Source organism: Bison bison, unplaced genomic scaffold, assembly GCF_000754665.1.
Source record: "Bison bison bison isolate TAMUID 2011002044 unplaced genomic scaffold, Bison_UMD1.0 scf7180017864034, whole genome shotgun sequence".
Lineage (NCBI taxonomy): Eukaryota > Metazoa > Chordata > Mammalia > Artiodactyla > Bovidae > Bison > Bison bison.
In genome coordinates, this window is record NW_011494606.1 from 6,503,080 (window position 1) to 6,518,024 (window position 14,945).

Sequence of the window (14,945 nt, forward strand, 5' to 3'; positions counted from 1 at the left end):
TTAAGGTCCTGGGGGGATTCTGCACACCCATATAAATTGCCAAGAAAGAAAGTGGGCAAAATAAAGAGTTCATGTAGGAGAACAGTGGAAAGGAAAGTATGGGAAGGCAAAATGGAGCCGTGTTGTAAGGGCTATTGAATATCAAGCCAGGCAGAGTCTTCCTATTGAATTAGAAAGTCTTTGAATCAGCTTGAGTAAACGGATAGTTCCAGAAGGAGGTTACCTGAAGGAAGATGCATTCATCTGTTGGAGAGAACCTGGAGTTGGAGAAGCGAGTTAAGAGGCTTATGGAGAAGTCACTGTTCTTTGGGGTATCCCATCCACTTGCTGCCTAAGGGCTGTCAGTTGAGAACACTCTTGACATCTTTGAACCTCTATTTCTGTTTCAGTGGTGCCTAAAATTCTGAGAGAGCATCTAGCTTAGTGTTCTAGTAAAAACTAAGGAAAGCTGATTTTTTATGTAACAGTTTTGCTGAAATATAAATCATATACCAAATACTTCACTCATTTAAAGTGTATAATTCAGTAGTCATATTTAGTGTATTTACAGAGTTATGTAACCATAACCATAGTTTTTGAATCAGAATTTTAGAATTTTCACTACCTCAAAAAGAAACCTTTTAGCTGTCAATCCCTAACCTTCATCTCTCTTAGCTTCAGGTAACCACTGATATCCTTTCTATCTGTATAGATTTGCTTATTCTAGATGTTTCCTATAAATGGAATTCATATAATATGTAAAAACTGATTTTTAAATGGACATAGGAAAGCCAGAATATGAGTTTTTCTTCCTCGTTATAATATCCCTTTATAATTCCATGTACTCTCCTTCCAAGGTTAGAAGCAACCACGAGTGCAATTGGAGCTTGGGGCTTTTCTAGCTAATATCAGTCTGATTGGTTTTCTCTCTTTTCACAGAAGGTGATGAGGTGGGTACTGGTATAACTGATGACAATGAAGATGAAAATTCAGCCAATCAGATTGCAGGCAAGATACCCAACTTCTGTGTCCTGCTTCATGGCAGCCTAAAAGTGGAAGGAATGGTGGCGATAGTTCAGCTAGGGTAAGAAACTTTTTTACCATTTGTTGAGTGAAAGGGAGAATCAATTTACAAAGTGAAGTATTTCCCAGATTTTTCTGAAAGAATAGAAAGAATCTCATCAGTCTTTTTCTCTTCCTGCCATATCTTCCCCACCTACTGTCACCGTGTCTACTTCTCTTTAAAGCATCCACTAGAGTAAGTACAGAGTGAGTCTTTTCATTATACTGCCTTTATATTTTTTAGATGATGAGCATTTTTTATTTCTTTTTTTAAATTTATTTATTTTTAATTGGAGGATAATTCATCACCATGAATCACTCATAGGTGTATACATATGTTGCCTCCTTAATAAAGTATTTTTTACATTGTTTTTTTTTTACTTTTTATTTTGTATTGGAGTAAGCTGATTAACAGTGTTGTGATAGTTTCAGGTGAACAACAGAGGAACTCAACCACACATTACATGTATCCAGTCTCCCCTGAGCTCCGCTGCCGCCCAGGCTGCCATGTAGCATTGAGCAGAGCTCCCCGTGCTGTTCAGTAGATCTTTATATTGCCTTTATATTATATCTCTTCTCAGTTTTCCTCTTTTCTGTCCTATCTAGGAAACCCGGAGTCAGTTAAAGCAATGCTGCCAACTTGTTATAGGATCTTAGACAGACTTCTCAGCTATAAAATGAAAAAAAGATGCTGATAATATTGAACATTTAACCATGTGCCAGATACTCCTCTAGGCACTTTACATATGTTAACTCATTTAATCCCTCATAACACTATCCAAGAGGTATCAGTATTACCCCCTGTTGCCTTAGACGAGGAAACTGAGACTTAGAGAGCAAAGTCATGGTACTTGCTCAAGGTCACACAGATATTGAATGAAAGAGTCAGGATTTTTATCCATGCGTTGTGACTCTGTAGCCCATGCTCATAACCACTGTGCTATATTCCTTCTCTATAAGGAATGCCCTTCTAGCTTTGACTTTGGATATAGTCTCAAAATCTGCAGAACTGCCTGCTTCCTTTTCGAAAATACCTGTTTGTTAGAGAAGAAGAGGTGACTGGTCATCTTCTGGCCATCAACTGGGATTGATTGGTAGAGAAGATCAAGAGTTGTTAAGGATACCTAGAGGAAGCATGGCTCCATTTCTGCTGGAGTTAAAATTAGCTAATCCAAAAAGACAAATGCAATTCTTATTAGATATTGGTGTGCTAGATTCTTGGTACTCAAGTTACTTGTACTAATTCTGAATACAAGAATCACCTGAGGCCCTTTGAGAAGTGTGAACAGAGCTGGGTGGTGGCTTTGCGCACTGTGTTAGAAGGGCTTCTCTGTGTGGTATTTCTGTGAATGATTTGGAGGTGGCTGAAGAGACCTATAGGTCACAGCTCTTACTCCTCACCACACCTGCAGCTATCTGCTGCCCTTGTGATTCTGTTTTTCTCTTATAAGACTGTTTTTTATTTCTGTATCTACATAACTAGTAATACATATCTCCAAAGAAGGCTAATATTAGGGGGCAATAGTATGCATTTGTAGGTTTAGGATTTGGCTTTAATTTCAAAGCTGAAAGCCATGTCTCTCGAGAGAAAAACACAGGGTAGAGTTATTTAGCTTGACAGTCCCAGGCGTAAAGCTGTTCTCACCGTCCGTCTTCTCTCCATCTAGTCCTGAATGGCATGGGATGCTCTACTCTCAAGCTGACAGCAAGAAGAAATCAAACCTCATGATGTCTCTCTTTGAGCCTGGCCCAGAACCTCTCCCATGGCTAGGGAAAATGGTGCAGTTGGGTCCAATTTCAGGTATACCCCAGATCAGACTTTATTTATCCTGACTTTGTTTTCTCTCTACTGTTCTGAATGGCTCTCTCTGTGAGTCAGAGAGCGCGTGATTTCCCTTATGAGTGCCCTGTGGTTTCTGATGCTGGATATGTAGGTGGACAGCCCCAAGAGAATTTAACCTTTGGACTTTTAACATTACAGTTCAGGGGAAACAAACTTTCTTTAGTGTACTATTTTTAACCCAGCTACCCCTAGACATTCTTAGATAATTTAATCCATTCCTTCTTGAGACTGTTTTCCCTTAGTTTTCCTCACATTGCATTCACCTGGCGCTTATCTTTTTCCTTGGCAACTTTTTTCACTTGTAATCCTGTCTTTTCTTCCCCTTGCCTCATGATTTCCCAGGGTGTTGTTCTTTGCCTTCTACTCTTGGGTTATTACTCTCTCTTGTTTATTTCATCAGCTGTTTCGGCTTCAGACTCTCAACATGCCTCTAACTCTCATCCTGCTTGATCTCTCCCTAAATCTTGCACCTGTATTTCCCGGTTGCCACTTGGACCTCTCCACCTGGATATTCTGTCACAGTCCTCAGATCAGCGTGTTTGTGGCAGAAACCATCATCTCTCCCTCTCTCCCATAAGCCATTTCTTCTGATTTTTCTACTCACTCTGATTGAGGCCTTTGTACTCCTAGGTACTCAGGCTCCAACTGTAGTGTCTCCCTGAGCTCATTTGGGCCCATTTCAATTTTAGGAACATCTGCCAAGCAGCCTATTCTGTGCCAGGTCTGCAGGCTAAAAGAGTCAGCAGAAGTTACTCAAAGACTAGTGGAAAGTGGAATAATAAACCTAAACTGGCATGAGATCACAGTTGGCCTGAAGTAGGGGATGGTCAGCTCTTCCTTGAGGACTTGGGCATATCTCCAGAGAGGAGAGAGACCATTACTGAGTTTGAAGAAAAAGAGAAATTTGTTCTAAATAGAGCACCTCTAAAAAAGAAAGAAGCTAGACCACAAAGTGGGAGGGTGAGGGTGGGAAGGCCAGATGGTAGGTTAGAGTTTGGCAGTGGGACAGCAGGGCAGGCCTCATCTGAGACTTTATTCTACAGATACAGGGGAGCCGCTGAAGGAGAGTAATATGATCAGATCCTTCTGGCTATGATGAGAACAGTGGAGATACCAGTTAGGTGATTATGTATTCTAAGTACTGGTAACTTCTGCAGTTGTGCAGTGTGGCTGATATCCAAGTGAGAGATAATAAATTTTGCATTTAGAAAGAAAACTCTGTGGAGTATGGATTTGAAAAGGTATGGGCATCTTGCTGTTAGAAGTCCCCGGTGACAGTCCTGGAGATGTCAAGATGAGACGCAGAACAAGGCCATTGGCTGGGAACAGAGAGGATGTGATCCATGCAAAGGTATTTTGAAGGTGGAAAGAGCAGTTTTTAGATACAAGAATAAAGGAAACAGAAGAGTTGAGAATGATCCCAGGTTTCTGACGGGCTGCAGGGTCAAAGGTGGTACTAATAATTGAAACAGAATAGTAGATTTGGGAAGAACTTCTCTTGTGCACGCTTATGCCTGTGAGATTTAGGTGAAGGTACCTATAGACAATTCCTGTAAGAATCTGGAGTTCAGGAGAGAGGACAGAGTTGAAAGTACAATTTTTAGTTACAAACATTGCCGGGGTCCAGCCCTGGTGGATCCAGGGAAATTCAAAGGGGAGACGGCTTCAGCGAACTGGATACAATAGCTTTAATTAAATATTAATTAGAAATATAAAGAGTAATAGAATGGGGATAGCTCAGTAGGAAAATTCAGTGGAGAAAAGAGGCTGAATAACTTGGTTTACGTGGAAAGCTAATAAAATTCCAGGGCAAGGAATTTATGTCACCTACGTAGGCCGCAGGCGTCCTCCTGTTCTCCCGAAGGAGAGGAGACACTAAGGCCTCCCCGGTCAGATCTTAGAAGCCCAGGCATGATTAGTAGGCTTGACGAGCCTCCACGTTCCAGATGGGGATTCAGCCAGCAGGTGAGAGAAAGAACGACATGAGGAGACCAGTCTTTCAAGGAACTGATCCCATTTTTTATTTTTCCAGGGTCTGTTTTTATACACTGAGATGTTATACAAAAGTCATGCGGGGTCAGCAGTCCTGACTTTTATTGAAGTCAGGTGCTTCATACAAATGTATACAGAGGTCTTAGGGGTGTTACATCATCTTCTGACCAGGGGGCCTGCTGACAATTTATGACCCTCTCCTTGTGACAGTGGTCAGTCAACCAGAACACTTATTTCTCCAGAGGTGATTATTCTTAAAACAGACGCCACCTTCCAAAGGTACCAGATAAAGTTACATTCCTATAGGGTGAGGGTGTAGTGGGTTTTAATTAAGGAAAGAATTTGCTTAGCCTAAGGTCTAACGTGATTAATATCAAAGGTTAATACTTATTTCTTATATATATCCATTAATGTGTATAAGGGCAGGGGATGTGGAGACTTAGCAGCAAACATTGGCTCAACAAATGAAAAACCCTTTACCAATACAGTTTCTAATCAGCCCACTATACTATACTAATAGTTTTCTAACTTCTCTAAAGAACCTGTTTTTAGAAGGTTTAAAGCATCTCGTGCCTCTCACGGTTGGGAGGCTGTGAGCAATCACATGTGGGCAGACAAGCCTGTCAGGCAGGCTAGAGAACCTTCAGAGGAGTTTGTAAGTTGGAACACTCCTGTCACGCCCAGGAATTATTATTAACTGGAGCTCTAAGTTAACTCCTTCTCCGAAAGAGGCGGTGGGGGACAGCCCCCCGTAAAGTCAGAGGTGTAGGTGAGAGCACAAAGTAGTAAAGTAGGCAGACTCTGGTTTTGGGGGTAGATGCTCAAGAATTTCCAGGGGGACTCCTGAGGCTCGATCCCGCCTTTGCGTATGTCGAGCTTCCTTCCTCACGACCTTTGCCACGGGCAGAGTTCCTCACACTGGCTCCCAGCAAAACATATTGGTGATCTTTAAAATGGAGAGATGAGGGAGATTGCTAGGGCAATAGTTTACAAATTTGAGTTTTGGTATACAAAAGTAAACCTGGAGAACTTGTTTTAAAATTCTGTTTCCTGGTCCCCACTTACAGAGATTCTGATTCAGTAGGTCTGGATTCAAAATCAAGAACTTGCAGTTTTAATATTACCTAATTGATTACAATCTAGGTCAATAACCACACTTTAAGAAGCCCTAGCCTCAGGAAAGTATATACGTCAGGGGAAAAGGACCAGACCCCTAGAAAGGACCGACTACTAGAGGCAGTGGAAATGGCACCAGTAAAGGAAAATGAGAAGGAAGAGGCAGAGAAGAGAAAAAGTACAAGAAAAAGGAAGCCACAGAAGCCAAGAGAATAAAGAGATTCAAGAAGGAAGTAGAGTGTCTCATGAGCACATGTAAGTCAGGCCTGCAGTGTCTTACACACATGTGCATGCATGTCCATTCAGGTTCAAAGGATACCTTTTGCCATCGAAGCCTAGAGATTTTGATGGAATATCGGCCCTAGAAGCTAGGCCAAGGGTCAGCAAACTTTTCCAGCAAAGGGCCATATATAATAAATATTTTACATTTTATAGGTAATTATGGTTTTTGTCCAGGGAAGGCGATGGCACCCCACTCCAGTACTCCTGCCTGGCAAATCCCATGGACGGAGGAGCCTGGTAGGCTGCAGTCCATGGGGTCGCTAAGAGTTGGACACGACTGAGCAACTTCCCTTTCACTTTTCACTTTCATGCATTAGAGAAGGAAATGGCACCCCACTCCAGTGTTCTTGCCTGGAGAATCCCAGGGACGGGGGAGCCTGGTGGGCTGCCATCTATGGGGTCACACACAGTCGGACACAACTGAAGTGACTTAGCAGCAGCAGCAGCAGCAGCATGATTTTTGTCACAGCTACTAAAGTCTGACATCATAGCACAATACATAAACCATTTAAAATATAAAAAACCATTCTTAACTCAGAAACACACAGCCAACCATAGTGTGCCAACTCTTGAGCTAGATTCCAGGGGCTGGGATTTTAAAGGTCACACAGGAACAGGAGACAAGACTGAACTGAAATCTCCCGAGTAAAGCATGGAGTGTGGAAGTTCTACCCTCTCAGTGAGAGGACGACAAAAAAAATTCTATTCATTGTTTCTACCTACTTTTTACATATAAAGAAACCTAAACGTCTCCTGTGAGACGTGGAAGCCCAAGTCCTGCACCATGTGGCTCAGCCCTGCCCGTTCCCTAACCAACAGTGTAAACCTTGGAGCTGAAGCAGCGAAACCCGTGGTGCGTCCTCCAGAAGCTAATGTAATGGCTCTGTGGAAACTCCTGTACAACCCAGGGGGAAAGTGAAAGTGAAAGTCACTCAATTGTGTCCAACTCTTTGTGACCCCATGAACTATGCAGTCCATGGAATTCTCCAGGCCAGGATACTGAAGTGGGTAGCCTTTCTCTTCTCCAGGGGATCTTCCCACCCCAGGGATCGAACCCAGGTCTCCTGCATTGCAGGTGGATTCTTTACCAGCTGAGCCACAAGGGAAGCCCTACTGCAGAAAAAACAGTCCTCCCTGGAGATGTGTTTGATTTGAAAAAAAAAAAGTTGTAAAATCATATGAAGGTCTTTGATTTGAAGGAAGAACGATAGGAGGATTAGCGCCTTGAGGAGTTAATCTGAAAGACTGTAGAATGAGTATTTTAAATGACTAAATAGTTTTAGGGAAGAATAGAAACCAAGAAGAAAGAAGAGGACACTGTGAATCAAGAGTCATTTGATCTTGACAGATAAGAGATTCTTGGTGGCTTTGTAAGAATCAGTTTTGGCAAATGATTAGCCAGGAGACAGGCTGAGGAATGAATTATGAGTTTGACCACAAGAGGACAGAAAGAGGACAGTAATTGGAAGAGAACCTGGGTGTGTGTGTGTTTGTGTGTGTGTGTGTGTGATTCCTCACCCCCTTTATTCACTCTGCAGCATTCCTACATTCATTCTGACCTTTGATTCTCAGGGCTTTTGCATTGTACTGGGTTTCTTTACCTTTCACTTAGATCAGTTCAGTTCAGTTCAGTTGCTCAGTCATGTCCAACTCTTTGCGACCCCAAGCCTGGCAGCACACCAGGCTTCCCTGTCCATCACCAACTCCCGGAGTTCACCCAAACCCATGTCCATTGAGTCAGTGATGCCATCCAACCATCTCATCCTCTGTCGTCCCCTTCTCCTCCCACCTGCAATCTTTCACAGCATCAGGGTCTTTTCCAATAAGTCAGTTCTTCACATCAGGTGGCCAAAATACTGGAGCTTTAGCTTCAGCATCAGTCCTTCCAATGAATATTCAGGACTGATTTTCTTTAGGATGGACTGGTTGGATCTCCTTGCAGTCCAAGGGACTCTCAAGAGTCTTCTCCAACACCACAGTTCAAAAGCATCAATTCTTCTGCACTCAGCTTTCTTTATAGTCCAACTCTCACATCCGTACATGAACAACTATAGCTTTGACTAGATGGACCTTTGTTGGCAAAGTAATGTCTCTGCTTTTTAATATGCTGTCCTTATGTTGGTCATAGCTTTTCTTCCAAGGAGCAAGCGTCTTTTAATTTCATGGCTGCAAGTCACCATCTGCAGTGATTTTGGAGCCCAAAAAAGTAACATCTGTCACTGTTTCCATTGTTTCCCCATCTGTTTGCCACGAAGTGATGGGACTGAATGCCATGATCTTCGTTTTTTGAATGTTGAGTTTTAAGCCAACTTTTTCACTCTTCTCTTTCACATTCATCAAGAGGCTCTGTAGTTCCTCTTCGCTTTCTTGGATAAGGGTGGTATCATCTGCATATCTGAGGTTATTGATATTTCTCCCAGTAATCTTGATTCCAGCTTGTGCTTCATCCAGCCTGGCATCTCACATGATGTACTCTGCATATAAGTTAAATAAGCAGGGTGACAATATACAGCCTTGACATACTCCTTTCGGAATTTGGAACCAGTTTGTTGTTCTACCTCTGGTTCTAACTGTTGCTTCTTGACCTGCATACAGATTTGTCAGAAAGCAGATCACTTAGATCAGAGGTCAGCTAACAATGGCCTGCAGGCCAAATTAACCCACTGCTTGTTTTGTAAATATAGTTTTATTGTTAAGTTTTATTACAGAATCTCTCCCATTCGTTTACATACCTATGGCTGTCCTGCTTCAGTGGCAAAATTGAGCAGTTACAACAGAGACCATATAATCCCCAAAGCCTAAAATACTTACATCTGATACTTAACCTAAACTATTGTGATCGTTTTTACCACAGCGCCTGTCCATAATCTAAGGTAGTAGTGTTCATATTCCTTTCTGATCCGGCTGCCAGCCTAGCAATGCGTGGCTCATTGTGCATATTCTTAAATCAGATGGAACTGCTTTTTTCTCAGCCCTATATTCATGGTTGTTGTTTTTTTTTTCTCTCCCTCTGTTCTTTTCAATGAGGGTAGTAAGAACTAACATCTATTGAATTTAACTTTGTGCCAGGCACTGTGCTAGACAAAATGAAATGGGTCATCTCATTTAACTCTCACAACAGTCCTAGGAGATTGGGATTGTCATGGTGACAAGTAGTAAAAGTGAAAGTGAAGTTGCTCAGTCGTGTCTGACTCTTTGCGACCCTGGACTGTAGCCTACCAGGCTCTTCCCTCCATGGGATTTTCCAGGCAAGAGTACTGGAGTGTGTTGCCATTTCTTTCTCCAGGGGATCTTCCCAACCCAGGGATTGAACCCAGGTCTCCCGCATTGCAGGCATACGCTTTAACCTCTGAGCCACCAGTAACAATAAAACCTGTCTTAGCTAGTTGGTGAGAGAAGTTTCTAAGGAAATGAGTACCTGACACACAGTAGGCGCATTTGAATGGTAGAGCTTGCTGTTTTAATTATGATTTTTTAATTAAAGGGAAGCTTGCAAAATACTACTGTTTATACCTACCCCCTTCTACTCCTAATTCTGTTCTTACAGATAACCATTCTCAAATTTTAATTTTTTCTTCTGATATTTTACTTACATTTCTAAATAATTTACATATATAGCTATTTCTTGACTGTTATTTTAATGCCATTTTTTTACTTTTCAAGGAAAACTGCTTAGCTCTTCTCTTACTACTGCCATCCTTGCCCACCTGTTCACCCAAGAAGCACATTTTTCCCTTGCTCAACCCTTGCAGTGTGGTTATGGTGTTCTTGGCCGTTCAGCCAGTTTTCAGTCCTTGCTGAGCAAAGTCAGTGCTACTCGCTGCTAAGCCACGTGCTGCACAGTGCGACGTTTCCTTTGTTTTGCAACTCTTTGTGTCCTACCCCAGATACTACTGTTGTTTTTAATTAGATATTTCTTTTTTCTAGCAGGTAAGCTAAATGTATTCTGACTGACTGTAATTAACAGGAGAGCTCTGTAGGGAAGACACCGACATTCCTCTTAGAATCCAGGAAAGAGCCTGGCAGCCAGGCTGGGGAGAAGCCAGCAACAGATGAGTGCAGCCATCACTCTGGGCCCTCATGGCCTTCCCCTGCCTTTTCTTCCCCCTTGTTTTTCTTTGCTCTTTTCCACGTACCTATCACCAATTCCTGCCTAAGCAAAAGACATCCTTTACGTATTTTGTTGTCACTTTCTTTTTTTCCTGAGAGTCATCTTCCTTCTTTTTGTTTCATGAATGGACTGGTTATTCTCTAGGCACATTGCATAGCTGTCATCCCACGTCTTCCCTTCACATCTCTCCCGTGACTCTCCTGGTTGATGAATCCTCCTGAGAAAAGGGCACATGGGAAGTAAGCATTTAAAGTCTCACATTTGTGGAAATGTCCGTATTTCATCCCTTACACTCTACGGATGGTATGGTTGAATATTGAGTTCTAGGTCAGGAATCATTTTCCCTTAGAGTATTGAAGCATCATTCTGTTGTCTCTTCTGGCTTCCAGTGTTGCTCCTGAGAGTCTAGTGCCATGCTGACCGTCCGAGCTTTGACCCTGGTCTCTGTTTCTCTGTGCACCTTGAGGCTCTTCTAGTGTCCCTAGCGTTCTAGATGTTCTGAATCACATTCCTTGGTTTCGGTCTCTTCATCATTGTGCTGGACTCAATGCTTCCATCTCGCAATTCAAGTCCTGGAAGCACGAATATGTCTTTGGTTTCCTCCGTGTATTCTTTGTTCTCCTTTCCTAGATGTGTTTATAGTATTTGTGTGCATGTGTGTAATTTTCTTATCCTACCCATATTTTTCAGTTTTGAAATTTTTTGTTGTACCTTCTGTAAGATATCTTCAATTTTATCTTGCAACCAATATTTTAAAAAATTTTCCATTATCATATTTATTATTTCTAAGATTTCCTGTTCTTTTTCCATTAATGTCTACTAAGCCAGTTTCCACATAGAGGCTCCAAGCAATTAGAGACAATATAAGGTAGGCTGTAATAAGATGCCGAAATGTTGGGTACTAACACTGAGTGCTGTAGGATAAACGGGACTAGACAAATTGTCTACCAGAAAACACTGGGACAACTCCATGGAGAATGTAGGATAGGATCTGGACCTGGAATTTAAGTACATTTGGGTAGGTGAGGAATAGCAGTGTTGAATGGGGGAAGAAGTATTGCCTTTGAAACCAGGCCCAGCTGTCCCTGTGAAATCTGAGCCTCAATTTTCTCATGTTTAATGAGACTAATAATATCTACCCTCTTGAGTTGCTAAAAGGAGATAAGTTATATATGTTAAGTATTTTGCACACAGTTGTAATTTAATAAATACCCTTCATAAATACTCATATTCTTCATTGAGGCCAGAAAAAAATATCTTCTCTAGCCATACTTCCTAGCATGGTGCTTCCTACATAGTGAGGTCTTAATATAGACGACGAATGAGTACGTGAGGGAAGGAATAAATAAATGAGGAAAAGAGAGCATTGCAGACAGGGGAAGGACGGAAACAGTGGCCAAAAAGTTGGAAATAAGCATGTTGCCTGGGAAATGACAGTTGGGATCTTGGCCTGACTTAGAAAGGCTTATGGAGTGACAAGTCTTCATGGAAACATCTGGAAAGCTGAACCAATAAACTTTTGGAGGGGGTAGGAGGAGAGGGCAGTGACAGAGGTAGAATGGGGCCAGTATAAGGCACCCAAACTAATGACCAGATAGGGGTTAGAGCACCTCTGGGTCAGTTAGAGAAGCTGAGCTAATTCCAGTTTTCAACAGAAACGTGGGCAAGGGATTTAAGCTCCCCAGTCTTGTTGGGAAAATGATTCCTACTCTGTCTACCCTGAAAGATGACACCGATAAAATGAGCCAAGAGGTAATAAGTATGCTTTGTAAGTTTGTGACAAAGTATCATTGACTCAGGAAGCAGGTGGAAAAATAGAAATCTTTGTTTATCCACGTGGCTATAAACTCAACATGGCTTTATGTCTGTGGAAGCAGTAAACCAGTAACCCGTAAGATGGGTATGTTTCACCAAGAAGGTATTTCTTCCCTGCTCTTTTCCTTAAATTGGCTATATGTAATTTCACTTTTAAATTTTCTCAATGTCTCTACCTATGCTGTCTGATCCAGTAGCCACTCACCACAGGAGGCTATTCAAATTTAATTAAATAAAATCCAGTTCCTCTGCTACACTAGCCAGGTGTCAAGGGTTCAGTGGTCTCATGGGGTGTGGCTACCTTTCCTTATCACAGAAAGTTCTGTTGGAGAGTGCTGGGCTAGACTATGTAGAATTGCAGTATGTAGGTATACATATATTTTTATATACACTTTAGTATTATTTTATGTATTTTTATCCTCTTATGACCTTAATTTATAAAGCAGATAAGTAAAACTTGTATATTTAAAGACAGTAAGCTATTTTTCACTTGCCTGGGCCTCAGTTGATTGTTCAGTGTCCAACGTTAGTGCTGAGAACAGGTTCCCCAACCTGATGGAAGTTAATGGATTTTCTTAATTAGGGAGGTAATAGGATATAGGAGATCGAATGATTCAAAGAGCTTCTAACCTAATTGGAAATGTGCTTGACTGTGTTTTGCCAGATGTCATTTCAAGCTTGTTTTTTTCTTTTAAGATGCTAAAGAAAACCCTTACGGTGAGGATGATAATAAGAGCCCGTTCCCCCTGCAGCCCAAAAACAAGCGCAGTTATGCCCAGAATGTGACGGTGTGGATCAAACCCAGTGGCCTGCAGGTAACATTACCATCCACGCTGCTCTCCACTGGGGACAGGAGGAGGGGTTCCTGCAGGCAGGAGGACATTTGATTTGATTTTCTTTTCCTCTGATACTTCGTAATTCATTTACTTCTTACATTTGTCATTATTTCCAAAAAGGATTTGAGGTGGCCTACAGTAAAACACGTACGTAGCAGAATCATTTTTTACAAAATTTGGAGCAATATAAGACCTAGAGGAAGAAGAAAGACGGTGTTCCAGGAAGCCAAGGCAGAATGATAATTGTGTTTGAGCAATTTGGCTCTTGAGCTTCCTGCTCCCAAGGTCAAAAAAAACCATGTTGGTTATATGGTTCTCCTTGTCTGATAAAAGGAAGCATGTCAGTTCTTCTAGAGAGACACATTTTTTCCAGCATTAAATTTTAATGTAAAAGTTTTGACATGGTGAGTCATTGAATAATATTATAGGTGTTATCTTTAGTACCAGTTTTGAGGAAGACATAAAAACCTTCATGTGATTATTTCTCCCATCGGCACAATGTAAGTCAAAGCATTACCATGTAATACCACAGAAACGCTTTATGGAAGACTCCTATGAAATTATCCTATTATCAAGGTGTGCTGCCTTTAGTCAAGGGGCTCAGTGACTTTCTCCTCCCATTGGCAAAGTCATTCATACCTATTTTTAAAAATCAGTTTTTGAACTTTTTTTCTCACTTGAATGCCTTTTCTTTTTTCCTTTGTTTCTCCCATGAGTCCAGTCCAAGCCAAATGAGAAGAGGCAGTCAGGCCACCTGACCACAGAAGTAACCTCTATTGACGCGTAGTCTCTTCTAGCCCCCTTTTCAGGGAGACTAGACAGACTGCCCTGACTAAGGGGCCTCTTCCCTTTGTTGGAAATTAAAGTTCTCCCTCTTTCTTGCCATCACTGACCCCAGTACTTCACTGTCTGAAGGAGAGCTGAATTTTTCTAAAACTGTTTTTTAAATTTTGTTTTGGTCTGGATGTGTTGTTTTATTATGGTGAGGTGCACATAACAGAAGTTACCATTTCAGACATTTTAAAGCATTCAATTCAGTGACATTAATATAATCACAGTGTTACATGACCATCACCACTGTCTAGTTCAAAAACATGTTCATCACCCCAAAAGGAAATCCTTTACCCGCTAAACAAGTCACTCTTGCCCCAGCTCTAGGCAACCACTTACCTGCTTTCTATCGTCTGTAAGGATTTGTCTGTTCTGGATATTTCATGTAAACTGCATCATATATGTGCCTTTTTGTGTTTGACTTCTCTTAGCGTAATGTTTTCAACAGTCATTCATGTTGTAGCATGTATCAGTCCTTCATTCCTTTTGATGGCTGAGTAATAATAGTCCATTGAATAAATAAGGGTCCAATGTATAAAGTCCATATTTGTCCATTCATTCAGTTGATGAACTTTTGGATTATTTCTGCCTTTTGGCTATTGTGAATAATGCTGCTATGATCATTTGCCAAGTTTTTTTCTTTTGTTGCTGTGTTGTTTTAAGAGTTTTATAAGTAAGTTTTATGGTAAGAGTTTTATAGTTTTAGCTCTTAACATTTAGGCCTCTGATCCATTTTGAGTCAATTTTGTGGGTATGGTATGAAGTAAGGGTCCAACCTCATTCTTTTGCAGGTGGCTATCCAGTTATCCAGGCACCATTTGTTAAAGAGACTTCTTCCCCCCATTGAATGGTCTTGGCATCCTTGTCTAAAAGCCTCTGGCCATAGATGTATGGGTTTACTGGGGGTGTTTTTGTGAGACAAGTTCATTTTTTTCGCCATGGGCTTTAGTATCATCAAGCCTTTTGAAGGAGAGAGATGATTTCCTAATGCTGAACAGTAACGTTAACTTAGAAGGGAGCCTCATCTTTACACTATAACTCTTCTCATTTTCATTTTTTTCCATTTAAAGGTGTCCTT

At 41.4% G+C, this 14,945-nt stretch overlaps 1 protein-coding gene across 3 annotated transcripts in view; it reads left to right on the forward strand.

Annotated features, from left to right (window-relative positions):
* VWA9 (von Willebrand factor A domain containing 9) overlaps positions 1–14,945 on the forward strand; it is a 39,606-nt gene that overhangs the window by 15,954 nt on the left and 8,707 nt on the right. For all 3 annotated transcript variants that reach the window (XM_010834556.1, XM_010834554.1, XM_010834555.1), the window contains exons 8-10: positions 919–1,063; positions 2,709–2,842; positions 12,897–13,015. In XM_010834556.1, the coding sequence (XP_010832858.1) occupies positions 919–1,063; positions 2,709–2,842; positions 12,897–13,015 (398 nt within the window). The remainder of the gene's footprint in view (positions 1–918; positions 1,064–2,708; positions 2,843–12,896; positions 13,016–14,945) is intronic.